Source organism: Artibeus jamaicensis, unplaced genomic scaffold (assembly GCF_021234435.1).
Source record: "Artibeus jamaicensis isolate MK-2021 breed Jamaican fruit bat unplaced genomic scaffold, CSHL_Jam_final contig_47, whole genome shotgun sequence".
NCBI lineage: Eukaryota > Metazoa > Chordata > Mammalia > Chiroptera > Phyllostomidae > Artibeus > Artibeus jamaicensis.
Window position 1 is genome coordinate 150,108 of NW_026521848.1, and position 26,530 is coordinate 176,637.

General features: G+C 48.1%; 2 protein-coding genes across 8 annotated transcripts; one reads left to right on the forward strand and one right to left on the reverse strand.

Moving 5' to 3' along the window:
* Positions 1 to 14,672: 14,672 nt before the first annotated feature.
* On the reverse strand, positions 14,673 to 19,666 carry ERICH4 (glutamate rich 4). 2 transcript variants are annotated; one of them, XM_053667556.1, is made up of 3 exons: positions 19,460 to 19,666; positions 17,339 to 17,389; positions 14,673 to 16,285 (listed from the first exon to the last, which is right to left on the reverse strand). In XM_053667556.1, the coding sequence occupies exons 1-3, from the start codon at positions 19,463 to 19,465 to the stop codon at positions 16,058 to 16,060; spliced, it is 285 nt and encodes a 94-aa protein (XP_053523531.1). In that variant the 5' UTR covers positions 19,466 to 19,666; the 3' UTR covers positions 14,673 to 16,057. The 2 variants fall into 2 exon arrangements, with proteins under 2 accessions (XP_053523531.1, XP_053523530.1); XM_053667555.1 differs by lacking the exon at positions 19,460 to 19,666 and having other exon boundaries at positions 17,339 to 17,632.
* Positions 19,667 to 19,820: 154 nt separating this feature from the next.
* On the forward strand, positions 19,821 to 25,367 carry DMAC2 (distal membrane arm assembly component 2). 6 transcript variants are annotated; one of them, XR_008392092.1, is made up of 6 exons: positions 20,269 to 20,325; positions 21,019 to 21,215; positions 22,855 to 22,935; positions 23,901 to 24,037; positions 24,141 to 24,954; positions 25,089 to 25,367. XR_008392092.1 is itself a non-coding variant. In XM_037157634.2 (5 exons), the coding sequence occupies exons 1-5, from the start codon at positions 19,834 to 19,836 to the stop codon at positions 24,479 to 24,481; spliced, it is 774 nt and encodes a 257-aa protein (XP_037013529.2). In that variant the 5' UTR covers positions 19,821 to 19,833; the 3' UTR covers positions 24,482 to 25,367. The 6 variants fall into 6 exon arrangements, 5 of the variants coding, with proteins under 5 accessions (XP_037013529.2, XP_037013533.2, XP_037013530.2 ...); XM_037157634.2 differs by lacking the exon at positions 20,269 to 20,325 and adding an exon at positions 19,821 to 19,851 and having other exon boundaries at positions 24,141 to 25,367; XM_037157635.2 differs by lacking the exon at positions 20,269 to 20,325 and adding an exon at positions 20,152 to 20,258 and having other exon boundaries at positions 24,141 to 25,367.
* Positions 25,368 to 26,530: the final 1,163 nt, after the last annotated feature.

The following is a 26,530-nucleotide window of genomic DNA, read 5'->3' on the forward strand; positions in this document are numbered from 1 at the left end:
ACAAACTGGGGTGTGGGGACCCTGCCCACCACATCCTGTGAATTTGTCACCTTCACTCAGCTCCCACCTCCCGCCCCAAAGCAGTAGTGTCATTTTCCTCAAATTCCTCAGCCTCCTGGGTCTCGGTGCGTACTGGAAGGAAAGGGAGGAGCGGGTCAGGGCAGAAATCTGGGCTTCCTCATGGCACATGATGAGGTTCCATGGATGGGGTGCATGGAGCATGAGATGCATTGAGAACAAATCAGCTCTGATATGGTTTCCTTCCAGGATTCTGTCTGGGCCAGTAGACCTGGACACACTCAGGTGAGTCCTCTCCATTCTCTCATTATCATGTGGATCAAACACTGTGGGAGTCAGCCAGGGTCACTGGGGGAGAGAGGAGTGGGGGCTGCTGTGGATGGCCCTGAAGGGCCTGTGGCAAGAGTTCTGGAGACACAAGGAGAGTGGCATGTCCTGTGTGGTCCTAGGGTCTTATTTCTGCCTGGGACATCTTCTCAGTATCTCCCACAAGCTAGGAAGCCCAGGTCTGTATTCACAGGAAGGAGGCTGTGATGTCCAAAGCTGTGCTCCAGGGCAGATGGCTGTCAATTCTAAAATTAGGGGAACAAAATACTTGACCCCACAGAGCCCTCCCAGGATCAGATGTCACACGCCTTCTCCGACCTGCCCTTGACCATAGATCTTCAGGGCCTCCCCCACTGGGCCTACCACCGGGGAAGGGGCTGGGCAGCAGGCAGGGCCTCCTGGCCTTGTAGCAATTCTGATGGAGGAGAACTTAACAAAAGATCAAGGTTCTGCTTCACCTTATTTTCATCCCGTAGAACTTGCTCCACTTTCCCATGTATAATTTTTTAAATAAAATTGTGCTTTAAGTCAACCTTGCACAAAGATTTTATCAACACTCTAAGAATAATTCTTGCTGTGGGGAGACTGCAGTCTGGGGAGAAATCTTGGGAGGATGAAAAGGAGGAAAAGTGCCCTGAGGGGAGTAAGAACAGGGGCAGCTCCCCATTTTGAGCTCTAAGGCAGTGACTCCTTCTCCCTCAGGGGGACACAATAAGCCCTCCCTGTCAGCCTGGCTGAGCCCTGTGGCTCCCCTAGGAAGTTATGTGACTCCTCAGTGTCATTTTCACACTCTATTTACCTCAAGCTAATTTTGATTCAAACTAATCAAAAGATATGGGACCCCTATTCCTGAGTTCCAGAGAAATATTTTCAACACCTTCACCACGAGCCCTGTTACCACAGCACATGCATAATTCTACGGGTGTTTTTAATATCTCAGCCACACATCAGTGATGACCTGGAGACAGTGGTCACAGGAAGGAGGCATCCACTCCAGCCCATGACCTTCATGTGCAGACAGAGTCAGATGCCAGGGGAGCCGAGAGTTATCGCATATTCCCAGTCAGGAAGAACCTTAGAAGAAAACCTGTTCTGAGAATGTAGAGGCAGGTGTGTAATATAGGGAACGGGGTGCCCAGGTGAAGGAGGAGGAGCCAATAAGTAGGAGAATCAACCCAGGGAGTATACTACCATCATAAACAATTTTAATTCATACCAAAAAACCCCCCTTCCCCCTATTTATTTTACTATCTTTTTAAACCATCCCACCACCCGCCCTAACAAGAACAGGAAGCTGCCACCTCCTGCCAGCAGGGAGGACCCAGGAGGAGCAATGTCACCTGATCCCAGCACCAGGACCCTCCAGGAGACCCTCCAGGAAAAGTTGTAACCCTGTCTTGGAGGAGCCAGAGCCTCAGAGAAGCCACTGGCACCTCAGGAGCGGTCTCCAGAAGCGCAGGTCAGGGCACAGGTTAGGAAACACCCCCTTTCATCTCCACGTTCTTCCCCAGTCTCCTGCCTGTCATCTCCTTTGTTCTAGGAGGTGTGTGCAGGGAGTCCAGAAACGCATCCTGCAGGGTCAGCCCCGCCCCACCCCTACAAATCGGGGGAGGGATAGAGTGAGAGTGGATCAAACTGTCAAGCGGCTTAGAACCAACCCAGAGGAGGCTGGGGCTCTTAGTTGGGAGAGACAGAAAATCGGGTTGAGGGGAAGCCATGAGATCCAGTGTGTGAAAATCACGAGCCAAAGGATGGAGAAGGATGCTCAGGGAAAATGCAATACAAAGACTCAGGAAGGAAACAAGACACCTTTGGGCTGAGAGAGGAAGAAATCCACTCCTGGAACATCGGGAGAAGAGGTGAGGAGGGAGACACATGGAAGCTTTCTTTCTTTCCAGGTGTGTTCACAAAACCTCTCCCTCTCAGCCCTGCCAGCCTTCCTTGTGCTCGCGGGAGAGGCTGTGACTCTGCACTGTCACTCGGAACTAGTGTTTGGCCAGTTCATCCTGCACAAGGAGGGGCACACACAGCATTCCCAGTGGTTTGTAAAAGGGAAGCTTCATGACAGGGACACACAAGCTCGTTTCTCCCTGGGCCCTATGACATCCACATGTGCAGGGACCTACAGGTGCTATGGCTTTCTCAGTCACTCCCCTATGAGTGCTCAGCCCCCAGTGACCCCCAGAATGTCATGATCACAGGCGAGTGTAGCCACAGCAGCCCCCATTTTCTTTGTGTTCTGGGAGCTTCAAGGGGTGATGAAGTGTTGAGTACAATGCTAGTACAGGGAAAGAAAGTCACACATATAGAGTGTGACAAATGAAGGAAAAGGAGCTTGTGTGTTGGGTGGGAAGTGTAAGAGAAAAGATGAAAAAAACAGAAAACTTGTTATAATTCAAAGAAAAAGCAAATCACACAATGACAGAGAAACAGAGAATGATAAAGATGGACCAGGAAAGGCACATGAATGTGGGGACAAGGGCTGTTTCCGCTGCTCATGAACAGAGTGACAGTGGAGTTGGAATGAGGTTCTCACAGATCCTGTGGATACTCTTGCTTCCAGTTCAGCTCTTCTTCGTCCCCTGCAGTCTGTGTCCCCACACTCCATGAAGGGGCCTGGTTTGGGGCATGCAGGCCACCTCTGGGAGGAGTTGAACAACACCCAGGGAGCTGGGCTGCTGGGCTGCCTGGTCTCCAGTGTCTGTTTGGATAGGTGTCTATCCCCCACACTTGACATTTCTAGTAGTGACTTGGCAGGTCACCATCCAGCTGTCTTAGGATTGTTTCCTCTTCTTTGAAAAGAAGTCTAAACCAGTGTCCAAAGAACACGAGAGTTATGACAATAGGCACATGGAAGGACAAAGGGAACAGTGTCCCTAGGGAGGGACTAGAAGAGGAGCAAAGAGGAAAAGAGAAAAATCATGAGAAATAAAATAATTCCAAGGGGGGCAAATGCAGTCTAGCACCCCAGCAGAATAGGTCATTTGGTCTGTGAGCTCCTGCAGGGAGAGAAGCTGAGACATCAAATGGACAAGCAGACTTCTGATGACAAAAGGAAAAAGGGTTCATTGCAAGGAATGCTCCTCACATATTTCCTCCAAAATGCCAGGGTCAGAGAGCAACTAACTGCTGAACAAGCCCACGTACTTCCCAGTTCTTACATCAGGAAGCAAAAGTGCTGGCATAATAATGTCCAAATGTGACTCTTCAAGAGGTTTTGACCAGGCTGAAAAATAGGGGTATCAGCCTTTTGCCTTCACCATGGGGCTAAGAGGATGATTCTTGAATTGGATGCTCTGAAAGGAGCTGCAGAAAGGAACCCATAAGGAGCAGGATTCCTTGTCCTCCACTTCACCCCTGCAGATGAGCTGACCCTCAGCCTCTGGACCAGGTCACTCACTAGCTACATCTAATTGGCCAAAGATTTTTTAAAATGTTCCCTTAGCTGGCCATCCCTGCAAGAGGACCACATGTCCTGTAAGCTGATACAATGTTTACCTGCCCCTTGCACTGCACCTTCCCTACCTCATGACAGCTGCCCCCCCTCTTGTCCTCTCTTGACCCCCACTGTCTGCTGGCATCCTCAGTGTCTTTCTGTGACTTGGCTTGTTCCTCTTCCTTTCCCACAAGACTATCTGGATGCTGACTGCTCTCTCCCCTTATTGGGGATGTTTCCCTGTGCCTCACACCCAGACGGGGCCACCAGCCCTGTGGGAGCCTTCATCCCTTAGGGTTGGATTCTTCCTATGGATTCTTCTGTCCTTTTTCAAGTTGCTGGGTGTTGGGAGAAGGCACACCAGAAAGTACTCCCTGGGCAGTGGAAACATAGATTTAAAACAACTGGCTGTTGCTTGAGAATTCTTGAATTCTAGAGATGGGTGCATCTGGTCGTCAGCAGTTTGGATCATAGAGTGAGTTTAGTGACCTTTGGCATCTCCACATCTGTGACCATTCAAGGATCTGCTCTATCTATTATGTTTTTTAAACTCCAATAGTCAGGGCATGCTGAACATACCCCCCCAAAAAGGGACACATGTGGCGCTGATGCGGACCCCAGCTTGTGGGGTCCACGGCACTGTGGATGGAGGAGAGACACTCACAGGGACTATCGAGTCCTGTGGAGGAAAAGGGACAGCATGGCTTTTTCTCCCAAGGGGAGCCAAAAGCCACAGCCTCTGCCATGACAGGCCTTTATTGGGTTTCTCATATTACATGATGGTCCTCATTTACTATGCACAGGTTCGATTTAGGAGTACAGAAAACAAAGGAGCCATGCTGCTAATCACGGCACAGAAGAGGGATATTTGCAAATGAAAAGGGAAAAGTAGTTGAACCAGTTACACTCCATACTTGGGGGGTTTTAGCATGGATTTTAGGAAGTTACATTAGGGTGAGGGAGTTTTAGCAAAAGCAAGACTCGAAGTGGCCTAAGTACATTGCAGGTCTGTTTCCCCACAGAAGAACCTATTCGTGGGCGTGGGTCCTGTGCACCTTTGAGTGGGAGCTGGGCCCACACCACGCAGAACGGTCTCCTACATTGCACCTCATATCTCCTCTAACCCATGTTGGAAGGATGAGAAACTCTTTGTGGAGCCTCTAGCAGGACCTCATACCAGCAGAAGGGCCAATTCCTAGGGTTCTGGAGCAAGGCCAACCCTCGGCAACAATAGAAAAACAGCTGCCGACATGTTTCTAAGCCATGGAAGTGAGGACGTGTGTGAACTTCAGACATGCCAGAATTTATCATCATGACCTAGGTTCTATCAGATACACCATGTCACCTGGTCAGGCAGGCCCAGCACGTCCATCATAAAACGGGAGGGATACATACAGATTCAGGCATGGACAGCTGGCTCAGACCCTCTCACTCACACCTCTGAGCTCCCTGTGACCAGCTCCGATGGTTAACTTTATGTGTTAACCTTAACTGGGCTACTGGATACCCAGATATTTAGTTCAGTGTTATTCTTGGTATGTCCATGAAGGTGTGTGTGTCTAAATGAGATAAAATTTGAATGGGTGAACTGAGTAAAGCAGATTGCTCTCCACAACGTGGGTGGGTCATCTCCAGTCACTGGAGGCATGAAGAGAAAGACTGAGCAAGACAGAGTTTGCTCTCTCTGCCTGATGGTCCTTGAGCTGAGACATCGGATTCTGCCTCTGGACTCAGACTGGCACTCACACCACTAGCTCTCTGGGTTCTTAGGCCTTCAATCTGCAACTCTTAGGACTCCTCAGCCTCCTTGATCCAGAGAGTTAATTTCTCGTAATAACTTTATTTCAATATATATCCAATTTGTTCTGCTTCTCTGGACAACCCTGACTAATATACCAGCCTATAAAGAAGAAAAAAGGGCTGAACTTGTTCACAAATACAAGCTCCATGAGTACTCCTGAGCCAAAATGGGCAGAAGGAGCACAGGCAGCCAGATGAAGAGACAATGGTGAAACAAATGGTCCTGAACCACACGATGGGCTCATGCATGCAGCACAGAGGGAAGCAATGCATGGTCACACAGCAGGAGCTTCCTCTGGCCAAGCTGGTACAGCCACTGCCACCACTGAATATCAAACTTTACAGAAACACACCAACACTGACCCACTAACATGGCACCAAACTTCATGGAGATCAACTGGCCACTTGGTGCCAAGACCAGAGTGAGATCCTGACCGTCATCACCTTTCACTAAAGACTTGTTTGACAGCCCATGATTGCAGGACCTGCTGGACCTACCTCATGTTTGTCATCAGCAGGTGTGCATTTGACAGAGCATTGGAATGATCTCCTAGAGAGGTATTCCTTTGGAGATGACACCCCATGAGGTAGAATACAAGCCTTCAGAATGTACAATACACTTTAGGCAAATGGCCATTCAGTGGTGCTATGTCCCCAAAAGATACAACACATGGGCCTAGCAACCAGGAGATCAGTATGGGGATGTCTCCTCTCATCCACCTTTACTCTGAGCAATGGCTTAGAAAATCTGTGCTTCCCATCCCCACAATTTATGGGTCTTCAGGTCTAGAGAGCCTGGGTCCCAGAAAGGAACAGCTTTCACCAGGAGACCCTTTAAGAATCCCATGCAACTTTGAGCTGTGGCTGCTGTTTCATCTCTTTGAGCTCTTTGCACCAAGAGACAAGAGGGCAAGGGGAAGAACTACCCTCCTGGCAGGAGTAACTTTCTCCCACTCACAGAAGGTGGAGATACTGTTACATGATGGAGGCAACTAGAATATTCTTGGCACCCAGGTTACCTATTAGGCACCTCTTAGTGCTTCATCACCCAGTTATTGTTAGGTGAGTACAGAAAATCAGTCCTCCATGGCCTGAGAAAATGTGGCAACCAGAACCCCCTGCATGCACACTGAGCCACCCTAAGTGTGGGTTGTCCCATTGTCCCGCTCAGCCTCTGGTGCCCTGCACCAAGCAACAACTGCATGGGGGGATCACCCCCTTCTGCTTGGACTCTGACACCCATGGCTGCACCCCTCTGCATACACATGGACTTGCTGTGCTCACCTAACTAGAACAGAGTGACAAGAGTTCGACCATTTTGTTTACATTGCTTTACAACGTGAACAAAAAGTAATTTTGTTTACTTTTGGGTCATTTCATGAATGGGCTCAAATAACACCCCAAATGAAGAGTATGTTACTTCCAAAATCCAAAAAGGTACCGTAGGCCTTGTATCTCTGTTTCAGTAATAAAAGAGACCAGATACAACAACTACCTTTCACCTAAGAAGGGGTATCTCATCATGCCCCACATCACTGGACCCCTGGAAATTTCACTGAGGTAGAAGGCCCCTGAATTCTTGTAGGATTTATTTCCCACTCTCTAACACACACATGACTTACCAACAAGTCTATTATAATAGTGGCTTCTTCTCACTTACTAGGTCCACTCAGCATAAAACATCAATGTAATAAACTGGAAGATGTACTGTGGAAATGAAAGCTGATAAGATCCCTGCAAACTAAATTATGATGCAGACCTGGAGCGCTGATGTACCCTTGAGTGTGGGCAGTGAAGGGGCATTGCCAGCCTTGCCAACTGAAAGCACACTGCTCTGCCTGGCCTCTGACAGGGATGGAGAAAAAGACATTGCAGATCAATAGCTGGTGCCAACCCCCAGGGCTTATGCTGATGGACTCAAGCAATGAACCACATCTGGTACAACAGCCGCAGTTGGAATCAACACCTACTTCAGCTTATGATAATATGCTGTCGTTCTCCAAATCCATCTGTCCTCCGCACAGACCAAGTAGGAGAGTTGCATGGGAAGGTGCTGAGAATCTCCACCCCTGCATCCTTCAAGTCCTTGATGGTGACACCCATCTCAGAGGCAATTCTACTGGCTTCCACTGGCCTTTCCCACCACAACAGCCCTCTCTCCACAGATCAGGGGACCAATGTGGGGATTCTGCCAGCCATGGAGTACATCTTTTCCAGTTGTGCCCTCCAGACCTGGGGAAATAACCACAGAATGGGTTTCAGGACCCACTGGGCCCACTGGAGATGAACCTGAGTTGAAATTCCATTGCTCACCTGACCTCCATATGCCCTTACTCTAACTGGTGGGCAACAGTGCCCTTTGGGTCTCCTAAAATTACTGTCTGTCCAGAGTCAATGTCCAGTAGTCCCCCAAATGCCTAACTACTTCTTTTTCCCAGTGCACTGACACCCCGGTAAAAGACTACAGGTCTCTTTGGGAAAGATGGGGAGAAAGAATAACAGTGTAAATTTCCGGTCATGTACTGGGGTCTTCCCTCAAGGGAACATAGCCTTCCTTTCATTCAAAGGGTTCCAAAAATTGGCTGAGGGGCTGTTAGTTTCTCTTTTTACAAGTCAGGTTGGGCTTTTTATTTTTTAAAAATTGTATTTATTTTAGATGGAGGGAAGGAGAGGGAGAGAGAGGGAGGGAAACATCAGTGTGTAGTTGCCTCTCGTGTGCCCCCTATATGACCTGAACTGGCAACCCTTTGGTTCGCAGGCCAGGGCTCAAACCACTGAGCCATACCAGCCAGGGCAGGTTAGGCTTTTGTTCCTCTGACCTGTTTGATCTGTTTATACACAGCAAGTAGGAATTCAGTAGCCTTTCCATCTATTTCACTTCTAGGAATACCATGATCAACCAGCAAAAGCCAGAGGCCTCTGAGTCAGTCTATTACAATTACTGCTCTGACTCTGCTGTCCATTAACATCTCCACTTCGTCTTTGGCAACAACACTACAGTGACGCATGATGTAACGACGGGGATATGTTCTCAGATGGGCATCATTAGGCATTTCCGTTCTTGTGTGAACATTGTAGAGTGCACTTATCCACACCTAGGCTATATGATATTGCCTATCACTCCTAGGCTACAAAGTTGCACAGCATGTTACTGTACTGAATACTGTAGGCTACTGTGATGCAGTAGTAAGTATTTGTATATCTAAACATAGAAAAGGTACAATAAACATGGTACATAAATAAAAATGGTGTACCTATAAAGAGCACTTACCATGAATGAAGCTTGCAAGACTGGAAGTTGCTCTGGGTGAATCAGTAGTGAGTGGTGAGTGAATGTAAAAGCCTACAGTCTATGGTCCACCACTGTGAACTTTATAAACACTGTCCCATAACCCCTCTCCCTGCTTTCCTCTACCGGGTCACATACAGTAGAGGTGTTCCAGAGGTGTTCAGGTGTTAATGCTGCGCCACGAAGAGGGATGTGGGCTGGATTGATAGACATACCAAGGAGAAACTGGCTGTGTAAGGCATAGATCGCCATAATAGTGACAACCAAGAGGCAGTAAAAACTGGCCTGATGATCCATAGGAACAAAACTTCAAGATGGAAGATAAAGAAAAACTGGGTGTTGTAATGGCAATGTGGTTTTGGCCATTGCGTGTTGGAGCAGTATTCAGATTAAGGAACTTTGTCCTACTCATTTATTTTAAAATGGGGGGTGGCCTAACTGGTATGACTCAGTTGAGTGGGGTTCATCCCACAAAACTAAAGGTTGCAAGTTTGATTCCAGGTCAGGGTACATGCCTGGGTTGTGGGTTGGTCCCCAGCTGGGGTACATATGAGAAGCATCCAACTGATGTTTCTTTCATATCGATGTTTTTCTCCCTCTCTTTCTCCCTCTCTTCCCTTCTCTCTAAAAATAAAAATAATAACAATTTTTAAATGGGGGTGTTTAACAAGGAGAGGGTGTAAAACTAAGGACTCAGTATTTGACCTTGGAAATTTGGTTTTGGTTCCATTGACCATGTCTGGAACACAGGGCCCTCTCTGGCATTGACTTGATGAAAGAAGTAAGTCATAAATCTTATCTTTGCTTTACATCATTACCACCTGGAAATATTTTCAAACACAGGGGCAAGCTGACTCTACACAGCAATTAGAGGAAGCTTTTGAGACCTAATACATGCCCTTCCTGCTCAAAACAGTGCCACATTTGCAATTTAGAACAGGGCTTCTCAAACTGATTATGCAAAAATAGCACCTGAGAATCTTATTAAATGTAGGTTCTGATTCAATAGGTCTGGCGTGGTACCTGGGGATCAGCATGTCTACCAAGCTCCCAGGTGATGCTGTGACAGTATGTTTTCTAAAAAGGACCACAGCAATATTTCCTGTCTCACACACGCTTCTCCTGAAAACCTTAAATCCATTTTTTCTTTAACTTAAACCAGGCAGGACTTTGCAATTGCGTTAACAAATGAAATGTGGCAAGAGAGACTGTGTGGCTTTTTAGGTGAGACCATTCAAGGTGATGTGGCTTTGTCCTGGCTCATCTTTGGGACCCTGGCCTTTGGAACCCACCTGCCATGCTGTGTGAAAGCCCCACCTAGCCCACAAGGAGAGACCACGTGGAGAGGGACAGAGGCCCCAGGCAACAGGCAGCACCAACTTGCAGACTTGAAAGTTGGATGTGCCTTCAGATGATTCTCACTGAACCTGAGATGAGCCATCCTTGCAAATTGCAGATTTGTGAGCAAAATACATTCTGCCATTGTTTATTTTTTATAGAAAATGCATCTTTTTAAAAAAAGATTTTATTTATTTTTTAGAGGGGAAGGGAAGAAGAGATGGAGAGAAACATCAGTGTGTGGTTGCCCCTTGTGCTCCCCCACTGGAGACCTGGCCCGCAGCCCAGGCATGTGCGCTGACTGGGAATCACCCCAGTGACTCTTTGGTTCTCAGGCCAGCACTTAATCAACTGAGCTATACCAGCCAGGGCTGCCATTGTTTTAAAACAACTGAGTTGGTACTGTTTGCTGTGGATGAGTAGATAGTGGTAGCCAGGCTGACACTGCTGATCTATCTGTGGACCACACTTGAGTAGCAAGAGGTTAGATCACAAGATCATCTTGTGACTTTCGTATATGCTCATTTTCTGCTTATTATACTCTTCCTGTTTCCTTTCTTTGCTTGGCTCGTTTTTACTTACTCTTTCTGTTCTCCACTGAGGACACTTTTCAAATGTTTCAGGCTGGGCCTGTTGCCTCATCCAAGTCCCCTCAGCCAACTGTGCTTCTTCCATCCCAGCCCTGACCATTTCCACTGTCCCTGTGTGGTGAGGGTTTCTCCCCATTCTGCTGGATGGAGAGTCCAGGAGACCAGTCCTGAGGCTGACCTGGACATTGCTGGCTGTAGCTCAGTAACACCAGCACTGGTGATTATACAGATGGAAGATGCTACACTCACCTAAATTCTCTGAGTGCCTCCCATATAAATGCCACCTCCGTTGTCCAGGCCATGGCTGAGAAGAGCTGCCATCCAGATATCAGAAGCTACCTACCATGCTGGTCTTGCACAGTGTGCATTGCCTCCCAAGTCACTCACTACAGTCTGCCCTCAGTGCCCCTTCCCCAACCCTAGTCTCTTTACCCCAAGAGACTTGGCATCTGTGAAGCATGACCCAAACATATCTGAACATAACTTTCAAGGGACCCCAGAGAGCCCAGCCTCTTTCTAGAGTGCCAAGTCAGTAGAGAAATTTCTGTTTACCTTCATGCTCTTGGGGTGTCTTTCCCCTTCACTAGGTACTAGGATTTGACTTTCAGCCTTCTTCCCAGCCTGCCTACTACAGCAGAACTCCCAGAAGCTGCAGACCTGGCTACGGTTGGCTAAGGAGGACCAGGTTGGAGATGGAGCCTGAACCCCCAAACCCACCCAAAGCACTCAGTCTTAGGAGACTCCACTGGACAAAAGGAAGCCCCTTGTTTTTAAGAAGGAAATTTCCACAGACAGAGACTCAACCTCTCTTCTGCCAGCACCTATCTTCTTTGGGAACCTCCTCACTCCCTAAAAGAAATTGCAAAACTATCAGTGTGCCTGGTCTTGTGAATGCCCAAATATCTCCCCTGAAGAAATCTCTCTGCTCAGGCTGGAGCACTCCACCTGCTGCCTTGGGCATCTTTTTTGCAACTGTGAACAAAGACAATAGTGACATTTGCAGTTTGCTTTTCCTCAGCCACCATGGGCAGATACCTGTTTGTCTCCTGCAGGTGAAGCTGTGACTCATTGCAATACTTGTGTGAACGTCTAGAAACCCTCACTGCTCAAATGCTCACACCCACGTTCCATTGTCAAACCTCTGAAATAGTGCTGTGCAGTCGACATCCAAGGGGAGCTACATATGTGATTTTCAATTTCTTGCAGTCATATTTAAAAATGTAAGAAGAGGCCCTGGCCAGGTAATTCACTTGGTTAGAGCATCATCCCAATATGCCAAGATTGTGGGTTCGATCTCTGGTCAGGACACAAACAAGAACCAACCAATGAATGCATCACAAAGTAGAACAACAAATTGATGTGTCTCTCTCCTCTGCTTTTTCTGTCTTTAAAAAAATGAATAAATAATTTTGTATACTTAAAAATAAAAATGTAGGAACAGATAGGCACTTGAAATGATGTTTAATTGTAGGAGACCAGTTTGTTTTGGTCTGGCAAATGTGACTCAGCTCTGTATGGAAAACCCACAGAAGCAAAGTGGTGGGCAGGAGCCAGACCTTCAAACCGAGTTTTCCCATGGGAATCAGGCCCAGAAAATGCATACAGACTGTTATGGCTTGCTCTTGCTAAAACTCCATCACCCTGGTCTGAAACAATAAATGTATATTGTCTATCTTCAAGGTCATTTCCAAAGCCTGTGTGAATTTTCCCAAGGACAGAGCTAATCAGCTCATTGCCATTCCCTTCTGCATGTTATTTTCATTTCCATGATTGTACCTAAAATGCAGACAATAACATTCTATGTAATAGATAATAAATCCTTCTTTGATGTAAGACCCCCAAAAAACAAAAAAAGCCTGTCTAGGCAAGGGTCAGCATATTCTCCTCTTGAGAGAGTGGCCTTGCTATCCCTTTTCTCCACAGGATTGCTGTTGCCTGTGCATTTATTCTCGCCTTCAGTCACAACAGGCAGACTCTGCAAGCGGGAGTCCACCACATTCAATATCTTTAAATATTAGGGGAATACAAATCAAAACCACATTGAGATTCAAACTCACACCTATTAGAAATGTATTATGAAAAAAAGACAAAACAAAATAATGAGCGTCAGCATCCATGTGGAGAAATGAAAACTCTTAAGCACTGTTGGTGAGGATGTCAAATGGCATGGCCACTGTGGAAAACAGTCTGCTGGTTCCTCAGAAAATTAAACATAGAATTACTATATGACCCAGAATTCCACTTCTAGGTAGACTAAATAGAATGGTAAGCAAGAACTTGAACAGATATTTGTATACTCATTATCATAACAGCATTGTTCATACTAGCCAAAATGTAGAGACAACCCAAGTGTTCATGGACAGATGAATGATAAACAAAATGTGGAATGTACACACTCTGGGGTACTATTCAGCATAAAAAAAGGAAGAAAGTTCTGACATGCGCTACAACATGGATGAATCTTAAAGACATTATGCTGAGTGAAGTAAGCTGGACACAGAAGTACAAATATTATATGATCTTGTTGCTGGTGAAAGTGGGCTATTTTGCAGTGTTACAACAAAGGAAGTTCAAAGGGCATGGGCATGGAGTAGTTTAACCTGAGTGATTTTATCGTGGTAAGGGAACTGATATACCACCAGGAATATAGAGAGAGCACAGGCTCAAGCAGCAGCTATCCCAAGATTTTTGATAATCCTGCATACATTTTCCTGGCTTTCAGGGACAATTAAGGTGCAATTCAAACCAACCAACCAAATTCCTAATTCTTCCCAAGCCTGAGTTGGGCCCTCCCCTTAACCAGCTTCTACATCCCTTATCAAATCCAATTCTTTTCCCAGGCTAGATTCCTCCCCTTCCTCCCATTTTAGCTTCTATTGCAAATGCTTAAAATTTCTGTTTACGTCATCTCATTTTTACTACCATGTGCCCAGCAGAGGAATTTGCCCTCCACCTCCCTCTGATAAGGGTATTAGGAGCAGCGCCCCCCCCCACCAGGCTTTCTTGCCTGCTTCACTCTGGACAGCAGTCCCCTGGAGTTCGTAAACAGTCTGTGAAAGCTATAGCTTCCTACTAGAAGCATGGCAAATATTAGATTCATCTCCCTAGTTTATTAAGCTCAATGTCTGATTTCCTTTGTTCATCCTCTTTATTAATAACTAGCTAATTACTTATGCCAACAATCCCACTTACATGAGGTTCCTACCATAGTCAAATTCATAAAGACACAAAGTAGAATGGAGGTTGCCTACAGCTGGTGGAAGGGGAACATAGAGAGCTGTTTAATGGGTACAGTTTCTGTTCTGCAAGAGTGAATGAGCTCTAGAAATGGATGGTGGTGATGGTTGCCCAACAATGGAAATGTACTTAACACTACTGATCTGTACACTTGACAACAGTTAAAATGGTCCATTTCACTGAAAAATTTTTAATAAACAAGGAAAATTAGTTTTAGTAGTATTTTATCACAATATACTCCAAATATTATTTCAATATGTAATTAATTTTTAAGACTCTTGAAATGTTTCATATTCTTGTTATCACATTAAGTCTTTGAAAGTTCATTATTTAGCATGTGTTACAGCTGGTATGCCCCTCAGTTAGGGCTAGCAAATTTCAAATGCTCAATAGCTACGTGGGGCCAGTGGATGGCCTTGATCTAAAACCTCACCTGCAAGCATTTCCATTCAACTTGCAAAGACCCTCACCGCCCCTGCAACCCTCCTGCAGCTCATCTGCAAATACACCTACAGTTACCCTGCAAGCTTCCCACCTCGTCCTCTGCCGCGGTCCGGCCGCAGCGGGTCAAGGGGTCCCACAGGTGAGGGTAGGCGTCGGCGCTGGGTAACAGACGACAACAGGCCTCAAAGGACAGTGAAGCTCTGTTCCGTTTATTGCAAGTACAAGCAGGTTTTTATATTTTCATTTCAGGTAGTGATTAATATTTGCAGTATAACATGATCATTTAAGCAGAAAAAATCAATACAAAGGTAATCAGTAAAAGTACAAAAGTTCCCATAGATTTAGTTAAAGATTATTTTATTTTTTTTTAAGATTTTTTTTTTAATTTTTTATTTCTTTAGAGGGGAAGGGAAGGAGAGAGGGAGAGAAACATCAATGTTTGGTTGCCTTTTGTGTGTCCCCTGCTGGGAACTGGCCTGCAGGGGACTGGCCTGCAACCCAGACATATGCCCTGACTGGGAATCGAACCGCGATCGTGTGGTTCGCAGGCCCGCACTCAATCCACTGAGCTATACCAGCCAGGGCATAGTTAAAGATTATTTTAACTAGGAGAGCCATTAATCAGACAATTAGAAATATCTTATTGTATATTAAAGTTTCTCAGAATTTGGTATAGGGCAAAAGGATACGCTAAATTGAGTAGAGAAAATAGGAGATTTATTATAAGGCCCTTGTGATGTCTAACTTAGCTATCTACCTTTTTTTTTTTGCTTAAAATGTTTTTCTGTGTACTATAAATTCTGACTCCCTAGTGACTGTTTAGTTTGTAATAACTAACTAGCTTTTGTTATTTCTTTGCCTGTCTAGTTGATATATATTCTTATTCAAGGTAAAGGAGGGGCTATTCCTATGTTGCAGGGGGCTTTTAAGGGTACTTCTTTTAAGTTTCTCTAGGAGTTCTTTTATAGACATGTTTTGTACTTTGATACCCTCTAAGAAAGTAGTGAGATCATCTCCTGATTTCCTAGAGTATTCTATCTTATCTTGGGTGTTTTTCCAATGATCTGTTATTGATTAAGCTTGAATTCTCAGATTGTTCTGGTTGTTTCCTTGTGCCTATATTCCCTGACGTTCTAGTATGATATTATTATTCTGTTCATTGAGCCGGGAAAGGTCTAGGCACACTATCTGAATCACTGCCAGGGTATTCATAATGATTAAAGCAGAAAGGGTCATGATCCCCAAAGCAAGCACAATCACAATAGGTATTGCAAGGCCTTCCATGCCACGTCCACCAGGTTGGAAACTGCTTCCTTGAAGTCTTACACCCCCTCTCAGGACCTTGTCACAGAGAGAAGGATCCAACAGTGGACACGGCAGTGGACGTGGCAGTCCTCAACATGCCCACAGCTCATAGGCCAATCCCTGAATCTCATCGCACATCTTCAGAGAAAGCACTTGCTCAGGAGCATGTGTTGACTCCAAATCAACATTTGCAGGTTGACCTGACCAGCAAATCACCCCTCTTTTGCATAAATTTGCATAAAATTCCACATGCCAATGGGAAACACGAGGGACTCAGATAGTTATCTCAAAGTCTGGCAGGTGGTAGCCTGGGACTGGACAGGAGACCCCCAGATGTCCTTCCTCTTGTTTCCCCTCAGGTTCTTCATCCTCCTCTTCTTCCTTGAGGGTCTCATCTTCCTCTTCCAGGAAGGCAACCAGCTCCTCCCGAAGCACCCCCATCTCCAGTCCCAGGCTACACAGCTGGCCCAGCAGCTGGATGTCCACTCTGTGGAGGTTGCCCTGCCAGAGAGAAGTGGGAAATGGACATTCCACCCGAGAAAGCATGCTGCCACCACCACCACCTGAGTGGGAGTAGGTTTCAGCTCAAAACCTGACAAAGACCCTTTGTCTGACCGAACTTTAGTCAGGCTCCTGAACCTTTTCCTAAGCCCATCTGTGCACCTCCTTGCAAAATTCACTTTTAACAAGAATCCCCATCCTCCACACCAGAACACTATCCGTATCTTATCTAATCAGGTTCTTCATGCCTCCACGCCCACGAGCGGATGTCTGATCATCCTGGCCTGCCTTCCACAGGAATCCTGCTGAGTCAGTTTACCCCAAAACCCCCCTTCCAGCTAATGTAACTTTCCATCTACTGACCCTCAGCTGCTCCCAGCCTGTAAGTTTCCACTCACCCATGCTTTACTTGGAGTCGAGCCCAATCTGTCTCTTCTGCTGCAAAATACCATTGCAGTGGCCCCTAAACTAGTCACCTTGCCACCTGTAACGTGTGTCCCTGGGCAAGTTGTGTCTGTAGGTTCTGTCTGCAGGTTCCTGGATGCTCACTGCCATTCTGCTTTTCAGTGTCTCTTGATCTCTCTCTCTCTCCATTTCACTGTCCCTCACGGCGTCTACCTCTGTGTGTGTGTGTGTGTGTCTGATTCTTACTATCTTTCTCGTTTCCCTCTTATGTTATCTACCTCCCTGTCTCCACCTGTCTATGTCTTCCCATATCCCTGTCTTTCTGTCTCTATTTTTCTGCCTTTCTCTCCGTTTCTCTGTCTTCCATACTTAATCTCAGTTTCCTGTTTTTGTTGCTATTCTCCATCTCATTTCCACCTCTGTCTCTCTTTCTGGGTCTGTTTCTGTCTGTATTCCCGTCTCTGCTCTTCGGGTCTATGTCTCTGTCTCTCTCTCCTCTCTTGCTGTCTGTCTCTGCCTCTATTTCTCTATTCATGTCTCTCAATTTCTGTCCCTCAGTCTCTGGCCCATTATCTTTCCATGTATTCCATTCACTCATTCAGTTCTCACCCCATACTCTACCTCTTGCCCCTCAAAGCCCCTACTCACCAGCTCCTCCCAGATCCACAGCAGACTCTCCCTTGTGCCTTCAGTGTGTGCCTGTGGAAACATGAGGGTCTGGCCAGCTCTCCTTGATGGGGGGACATCCCTCAAGGCCCTGGGGGGTGAACCCAGCCCTGGGGGCAGCAGTCCAGCCTGCCTCAGCTGCCTCCACAGCTCCATAATCTCTGAGCTGTGGCTCCCAGGAGCAGGAAGTTTCAAGGTCCAGAATGACCCAGCCCCCTGGGAATCTGGGGGTTAGGGGACTAAAGGGCAATGGAAGGGGGTGGGAGGATCTGACATGGCATCCCAAAGTCCATTCTCCAGTGGGAATCTGCATTTTTTCTTTCTGAAGTCTGCAACTCTGCTCACGGGTGTGACTCTACCCCTCCCTGCCCCCTCTCAAGACTAACCCCTCCCTGTGTTTTGTGTCTATTGATGCCTGGCCTCCTCCTGTCTGGCCTTCTCCTGGGTCCCACCCTCCACTCACCCTCAGCACCAAGCTTGGTTTTGATTCTCTCCACTCAGCCCATCCCAGGGCTTCCCAACCAGTGTGCCTCAGGAGTCAGGAGCAACTTCCAAGACAGTGACCCCTCAGCTGGGGTGTCTCAGTGTGCAGGCTGCTTGCTGCTTTACACTGAGCAGCCAGTGCTGCTGACTCTAGATTTGCCCAGAGACATTATTACTATGTGCATCGGGCTCTGGCAGGGAAGAGATTGGAACACACTGCAGGCCTCCCTTGGTCGGGACTGGAGGTGCAAATTCCATCAACCTGTCAAAGGCTCCTAAGCCCCTGACTCCAGTCCCGACCTCCCTCCTGAGCTTCTCCACCTGGATGTCTCCACATGAATATGGTCAAAGCACAATTCTTAATTGGGACCCACAGCACTACTAGTTTTGTGGAGATACTGTAACAAATTTCCACAACCTTAGTAGTTTAAAATAGCACCAAATTATTCTCTCACAGTTCTAGGGGTCAGAAGCCTCAAGTGGGTCTACAGGGCTGGCTGGGTTCCTTCTGGGGGCCTTAGGGGATAATGTATTTCCCACCCTTGCCTAGTTTACAAAAGCCACTGAATTCCTTGGCTCATAGCCCCCTCCTTGCATTATTCCTATCTTCAGGACCCTCCTGCTTCCATTTTATAATACCCTTGTGATTACACTGGGCCTGCTTTAATTATCTAGGATAATCCCATTTTAAGATTATTACCTTAAACACACCTTCCATATACCATAGAAAGTAACATAGTCACAGTTTCCAGGGATCAGAATGAGGACATTGTGCAGGGGAGGGGGTCATTTTCACCCTACCACACCACCTGTCTGTCCAAACACCTGCTGCTCCCCCAGGTTCCCCATCTCTATCAGTGGCATCAGCATCTTTTTAGTTTCCCCAGCTGTTGGCTCAGCCTTCCAAACAAACTCATCATCTGAGCACCTCTCACCATTTCCTTTGCCCAATCTCTGCTCCTGTCCCCATTCATCTCTGGTCTGGGTGATTCCCATAGCCTCTTTATTGCCCCCCTGCTTCCATCCTTGCCCTATAAGATCTGTTTTCAGCCTGGCAGAAATGATCTTTACAACATCTAAATCACATGACACTGTCCTATGAATGCAATAAACTCCTACCAGGTCTGCACAGTCAGCCCCCTGCCCACCTCTCTGACCCAGGCTTCTACCTCTCTCTGCAAGATGGCGTCCACCTCTGGGCCCTTGCACAGGCTGTTACCGCTGCCTGGAGAGTTTGTTTCCTCCTCTTAAATGTGATCTCCTCAAAGAGGCTATTCCCATGGCCCCATACCGCAGTCACCCTCTATTGTGTTACTCGGTTTTATTTGTCTCTTATCAAATACTATCTGAAATTATCCTGCTGATTCATTTTTTCTTATCCATCCTCTGCTTGCCTGGAATATTGACTCCTTGAAAGGCTAGATCTGTCCTGTTCACCATGGTAACCTCAGTATCCAGAGCAGCTCCTGCCCTGTGGTACGTGCTCAGTAAATATCTGTAGAATGAAGGAATGAATGAGTCTATCCTCAAGATTTCACATTGAATCTTCACTCTGAGATCTAGTCTTGAACTCTAAACTAAAATCATAAACACATCACAACGCTAATCTTGAGAATTTACCTCCATCTCTGCCACCGACTCTACCTTTTTCTTTTCCAGGGGAAAGAAAATGCCAGTCCGCTTTTAGTAAGGAGGTAGCTAGTAAGAGCTAGAGAACAGGGAAGCTCCGGGGAGCTGTGACTTCGGTCAGAGGAAAGGAAAGTAATCAAACAGGAAGGACTGCTCACTCTATCCTAGGGAAAGCCTAGAGACCCATCATAAGAAAAGGCACTCGGAGAAAACCCTAAATCCGGTAAGAGTACTTAAAGGAACACTTGAAGTGCGTGCACCTTTAAGACGAAGGTGTGACCATTAAAAAAAAAAAAAGTCAAAGACAGAGCCAGGTGGGCGGAACGAGAAAAGACCGCCCCTTCCGGTTGTGTAATCCCAAGAAGATGGCGGCGCCCAGGGCGGTAAGTGACCGGAGTTCCTAGACCTTCCAAATTGAAGGCCGCCCTGCTGCCCCTGCCTTCGGGGCCTCTGTCAGCGCACAGGGATTAGTAGCGAAGCTGCTGGAGGCCTCTGTCCCGGGGCCTCGCGCTAGCAGCGTAGACTCGTAGCAGTTCTGGTCCGGGAATGACGCTTGCCGGTGCAGGCTACTGAGAAGCTTCGGAGAGGGAGAGGGGGCGGGGATTTGGCAGAGTGAAACTAATGCGGAAGCCCGGGAGTGCGTTCGGATGCTGGCGCACCCAGCCAATCAGAGGGAGGGATTGGACTGCCCCTAAGGGAGCGCTTGGGTAGGCAAGAGTGGGACTTGCAGGGGAAAGAGGGCTGGGAAGGCATTGGCCGGGGGCCAAGTGGAGGATGCCGAAGGATGCAGGTGAGGGAAACTCAGGGGAATTTTGATGGAAAAACCAAAGGGATTATGGGAGCGGGAGCACCAACAGGTAAATTTGGTAGTTCCAAGGAACGAACGTGGGGGGCATTAAGGGGAAAATTTGCGGCAGTCATGGAGAGGCTTTAGAAAGAATTGGGTAAACTCAGGAATGAACTTAGAGAAAATTGAAGTAAGAGTCTGGGAGCTTACGAGGAATTTTGAGGGCAAGTAGGATTTGGGGAAAACAATTTTGATTAAAGGAAAAAAATTGAGACGAACTAAAGTAAGACTGAGGGAAAGTCGAAGGTAGAGTTTGAGGGTTTTATCAGGTAAGTTAAGGGTGATTTGGAAAGAAATTGAGATTATATTTGGGGGAAAGAAATAGGTTATTCAAGAAGACTCCAGAGAGAATTGGGTAAAATTAAGGGGAGAATTCGTGGGAAATTAAGAGGTCAGATAATGGAGATTTTAAGAGAAAATAAGGATTTGGGGGAGGGGACAGAAGAGAATTTGGGAAAACCAAGAAAGTTTGGCTAAATCAAAGAGAGAATTTAGGGCTGATTAAGGGAGGAACTTGGGGGATACATGGAGGGAAAGTTGGGAATCCCAAATGTAGAATTAGGAAGTTCTTAAAGGAGAATTTAGTGAATTAGGAAGCACTGGGGTGGGGGGAGGCAAGTTCATGGACTAAGAACAGAACAGAGGGATGCAGCTCTCACATAGGAGGCTCTCCAGGCTCAGCCTCTCCTTTCTTCATCCCCAGTCCTTGAACCTGGTGGCCCCGGTATGGAGTGGAGTTACCAAGGGCATCCGTGGTCTGAGCAGTGCAGTGGCCCCAGAGGGCAATCAGAGGAAGGGGAGAAGGCTGCTCCAGTTCCTGGCTGACCACTTCTATGATATGGAGGCTCTGAGGGAGTACTTGCTCCAAAAGCAGGTGTCAAAGGTGCACCAGAAAAATCGGTGAGAACCCCCAGCCTTGTGGCTCTGGCCTCACTGGTCAGAATGCCGATCATGCCCTTGCCACTCCCAGGTGGCCCTGTGGCTTCCAGTACCAGCCGTGCTGACTTACATCTTCATCTCTAGCTCATACCCTTTCCAAGAACTCCAGTTCATATAGGCAACCTGCTGTCCCCCATCTCCTCTTGGTCTAGCTGGCACCTCAGACCTAACAGTTTACAGCGAACTCTTGATTCCCCGCCCCCCCAAAAGTCTGCTTGCCCCTAGCCTTCCCCATCACAGTAAACAGCACCACTCCCCACCCAGTTGTTCAGGCCAAATTCCAAGAAGTTATCCCTGATTCCTATCTTTGTTTCTCTAACTTCTACATCGATGAAATACTAGACTATCCCATATTCGACCACTTCTTACCTCCTTCACTCTTTGTAGGTAGGACTGAGCCCCTCCATTTTATGGTTGGATTACTGCAGTAATCTAACTGGTCACTTTCTTCCTCCTATAGTCTACTAAGTAGTTTACAAAGTAGCCAAAGAACTTTTTAAGAAAGTAAAATAGAGAACATGAGCACCACTTTTGAAACCCTCAAATGTTTGGTTTCCAGTTTCAACTAGAACAAAAGCCAAACTCCAAAGCCTAAAACCTGCCATGTGCTGAGCTTTGAGGGCCCTACCAGGCACTGCCCTCATCCCCCCAACATGGCATCTTCACTGCTGTTTGGTCAACCATCCTAATTCCAACCTGAGTCTTAAGTTTTTGCTTATTTTTATTTATTTATTTTAAAGATTTTATTTATCTTTAGAGGGGAAGGGAAGGAGAGAGGGAGAGAAATATCAATGTATGGTTGCCTCTCGTGCGTCCCCTCCTGGGAACTGGCTTGCAACCCAGGCATGTGCCCTGACTGGGAATTGAACCTTGGTCCTGTGGTTCACAGGCCCACATTCAATCTGCTGAACTACACCAGCCAGGGCAGTTTTTACTTATTTTTAGAGAGGGGGGAAGGGAGGGAGAAAGAGGAGAGGAACATCAGTGTGCAAGAGAAACACCCAGCAGTAGCCTCTCACACACTCCTCTACTGGGGATCCGGCCTGCAACCCAGGCGTGTGCCCCGACTGGGAATAGAACTGGTGACCTTTCAGTTCACAGGCCAGCACTCAATCCACTGAGCCACAGCAGCCAGGGTTTGAGCCTCCGCGTCTTGCACTAGCTGTTCCTTTGGCCTGGCAGGCTTGTGCCTTGACCTCTGCATTCCTTCCCACCGCTCAGCTCTCTGCCCTAATGTCACCTCCTCCAAGAAGCTTTTCTTATCAGCCAAACTAAATCCGCCTCCATTCCCACCCCTGACCCAAGCCACTCAGTCCCTGTTTTATTTTCATCCTGAAATTGATACTGTCTGAAATTCACTTTTATTTCCTAGTTTGTTTCTCCCCATAAAAATAACTTCTGAAGGGCAGGGACAGTTATCTGCCTTGGTGACCACTGCCCCACCCCCCTGGGTGCCCAGCTTAACAGGCACTCAGTAAATATTTGCAGCCTGACTCTGTCAGTCCTGGTGCTATGGACTCCGACCCTCTCAGGGGACTGGGGCGTGGCCATGGGTGTGGTGCTCCTCAGCCCTCACCCTCAGCTACTGTTCTCTTGGCAGATCCTTCACCTACATCAAGGAGCGATACGGCCCATACGTCGCAGGTGCCTATTTCGTCCTGAAGCAGGGAGGCGCAGTCAAGTATGACAGCAAAGGTGTCAAAACGGGGGTCGGGGGGAGGCCACAGATCGTCTCAGCCTCAGGCTCTTCAGTCAGGCAGGCTTCCCTGAGTCCCCAGGCAGACCTCCCAGAGTCCCCCAGTCTGTGCTGCCTCCACTGGTTGTGTGGCTTGGGGCTTGGTGCCAAGCTACAGGTTTGTCATCTGTAAAATGGAATGGTAGTTGTATCTAACCTACAAACACATTTTGCAGTGTAGACACTTGTAGCCAGGTCTGGTGCTACACATGTGCTCAATAAATACTAGTTTCTTTTTCCTCCTCCCTTTTTTCCTCCAAGATTTTATTTATTTATTTTTAGGGAGAGGGGAAGGGAGGGAGGAGAGGGAGAGAAACATCTGTTGGTTGCCTCTCGCATGCCCCCAACTGGGGACCTGGCCTGCAACCCAGGCATGTGCCCTGACTGGGAATAGAACCCTTTGGTTTGCAGGCCAGTGCTCAGTCCACTGAGCCACACCAGCCAGGGCCCCCTTACTTCTTCCTCCAACCTCTGGGGATTCCTACCACCTGCTTTTTCCTTCTTTTTTGAAAAGCACAATTTATGTTGACCTCATCTACCTCTCATCTTTGTTCTAACTAAAATTTTTACTTTGTTTGAGCACCTCCTCCAGTACCTTCCTTGGAAGTGGTGTACATGTCTGAAAATGTCTCAACTTTTGCCCATCTACAAAGATTCATATATTGTAGTTCTTTTCTCTTTACATTATCAGTAATGTCTCTAGCCCTGAGCTTCCAGGTGCATGAAGCTGGCCAAACAGTCCAACTGTGATGGGATTATCAGGGGATCCAACGTGACCTACGTGCCTTAGAACAGAGCCACAGAACAAGTGCGCAGACACAAAATAAGGGGCTGTAGAGTGGTCTCCAGCGGCTGGAGGCTTGGGGACAGGCAGGGTACCCACCGGCACTCCTTTTCTCCCTGCTTTCCAGGTTCCAGGGCAAGGAATGGATTCGGTCCAGTGGGCGTCGCCCCTCGTCTCTTGAGTTGTTGAATTTCCAGGCTGTGCCTGTGGAGTCCGTGGATGCCAGCGACTGTGCCATCAACTATGAAGGCCTGGACAACGTCTGTGAGTGGGGCGGGCGAGGCAGAGAAGGGCAAGGCTCTGCATGTTCCCTTTCGTGGTGGGCTCCAGAAAGGCTGCAGTACCATCTGCTCTGTCCCCCTCACAGTGGTCCTGAAGGAGCTGCGGTCCCTGTCGCTGCAGCGCTGTCCCCACGTGGATGACTGGTGTCTCAGCCGTCTCTACCAGCTGGCTGACTCACTGCAGGAGCTCTCGCTGGCAGGTTGCCCCCGAGTATCCGAACGGGGCCTCGCCTGCCTCCACCACCTCCAGAACCTCCGCAGGCTGGACATCTCAGACCTGCCTGCTGTGTCCAACCCAGGCCTCACTCAGATCTTGGTGGAGGAGATGCTGCCCAACTGCGAGGTTCTGGGGACGGACTGGGCCCAAGACCTGAAGTCGAGGCCGGAGGAGCAGTCTCAGGACACAGCCAGCCCCACCCCTGCCTAGACTGCAGCCCCCACCCCATCCAGTTGGATCTCAGCGGGGGCTGTGTTGAGTGTCTTAGGGTTTTCTCTCCTTCTGGCTTCCAGCTGGGTTCACTCATCATGGGGGCTGGAGTGGGGTGAGGGGCGTGGCAGTAGCAGATCAGGGGAAGGACAGCATGTGGTCCCTACCTGGTGGGGGCCTAGCTGCAGGTCACAGCTCCTGTCATCCTGTCAGGCAGCCCTTCCCACACAGTTCTAGTTTCCACATCACTTCCTCTTGCCTCTCCAGGCCTGGGGCTGGTGAGGACTCCCGGCTGCGAGTAGCCCCAGGAAGCTGCACTGCCCACTACTGTGTCGAGACCACTCTCAGATTATCCCCCTTTAGGTGTGACACACTGATACAGGGAGTGCTCCTGGCATTCTCTAGGGATGGCTATTCCATGTCGGACTGGTCAGCTCACTGCAGGGTCCAGCACCGCGGGCCCACACTCACTGGTCAGTAGCACTCCAAGTCCTCTTGTGTTTTGGCTTACTGAAGTCAAATTCAGCTTTGTGTCTGCACTGTGAAAACTGATTTGGGCCTTTGAAATGTGTTTCCTTCTCTAACTGGTGTTAAGTTTTGTCAGTAGGAGGCGCTCAAGAGACATCGCAGGGGTTCCGAGTCACTCCGTGGCTCCTGCAGTGTCTGCTGCTTCTCCAGTTCCAGGGGGTCACAGCCTGCCCTGGCACCCTGCCCCAGCCCAGCAGTCCCCTAGAGGAGTGTCTCCACTGAGGCACCTCCCTGTGAATGACTCCACCACAGCCCAGAGTTTCCAGTAGATTCCAAGGCACCTTACCAAAGAATCCCTCATCATTGCAATTTGCTATTGAAGTGAATAATTCTTTATATTAAACTTTCCCTGTTCAAATTACTGTGGTTTTTTCCCCTCCCGATTGGATCCAGACTGATAGAGCATTGGTATGGAGTGATCCTGGAGATAGGCTCACAGAGAGGGATTTGGGGGTGAGGTGTGAAAAGTCCGTGGCGTGTGGCAGCCTCACGTCAGGCATCACAGGTTTCCTGTGAGGAGGTGCCAGCTGAGGCACGTGTCCCGGCAGCCCCCCTGGCTGCAGCACTTGATTTGGTGGCAGTAAGGAAGGTAGGCTTTGGACAGGTTCCTTGCAGTGCCCTGGAGTGCTTACAGAGACACAAGGACAGGCTCAGGTCTGTCACCTCAGCCCAAGTCACAGCCTGAAAACCGGACGGCCCCCACAAGTTCTAGCCACAGGGCTGGTAGCATTGAAGTACAGTGCAGCATTTAAGTTTGCAGGTTGACGATGGTTGAATCCCCAGTTTCCTTTCTAATAAAATCTGTTAGTGCCCTTTACCAGTGACGCCATAAATACCTGGGGTCAGATCTCAGCATGCCCCAGGGTATTCACTACAACCCAGGAGACAACAGCTTGTACACTAAAAGAACTGCAAGACTTTCAAGTACACGTACATCCAGAACCTGGGGAAATGGGTGGATTTGCAGGGTGTGAGACCAGTGAGGGTGGACATAAACTGGGGCCAAGTTCACTGGTACAGAGTACTTACTAGAGGTTCTGGATTTAATGAGTTCTGGGGGTGGTTCTAACAACTTTCTTGGATGGGTGACTTGCACTCAACAGTGGCCTGCAGTTAATGAGGCAACAGGCCAGAAGGGGTCCAAAGGCTTGGGGGGGAGGGGTGTTGGGTTGGTTGATCATGGTCTGCATTATCTTGCCCACCCCCAACTCTCCCAAAAGAAGACACGGCTTAAGTCTGAGTCATTGATACTCAGCTTTCCCTGGTCCTACTGCTGTGTGTTTTCCCACCTGATGGACCCAGACTAGTGCACTTAACAACTAAAATTGTATCCTCTGAAATTTGCAAACATCCCCCCCACCGCGCCGGGAGGGGCAGTCTCGCCCACTGTGGACAACCTCTGCATGTCCTGGGAGTACCTAGCTGAGCCAGGAGAGCTCAGGGGGCCAGAACCCCTCTCCCCGAGCCCTAGAGGATGTGGGCTTGGACGCCCACCATGGGTGCCCAGGCCCTTGGCCCCAG

Coding starts and splice junctions, on each gene's coding strand:
- DMAC2 (XM_037157633.2), top strand. CDS start 20,284: ATGGAAAAACCAAAGGGATTATGGGAGCGGGAGCACCAACAG. Junction 20,326..21,018: donor GGGAGCGGGAGCACCAACAG/GTAAATTTGGTA, acceptor CTTCATCCCCAG/TCCTTGAACCTGGTGGCCCC. Junction 21,216..22,854: donor AAGGTGCACCAGAAAAATCG/GTGAGAACCCCC, acceptor TTCTCTTGGCAG/ATCCTTCACCTACATCAAGG.
- ERICH4 (XM_053667555.1), bottom strand. CDS start 17,512: ATGGAGCTGTGGAGGCAGCTGAGGCAGGCTGGACTGCTGCCCCCAGGG. Junction 16,286..17,338: donor TGTGGATCTGGGAGGAGCTG/GTGAGTAGGGGC, acceptor TCTCTCTGGCAG/GGCAACCTCCACAGAGTGGA.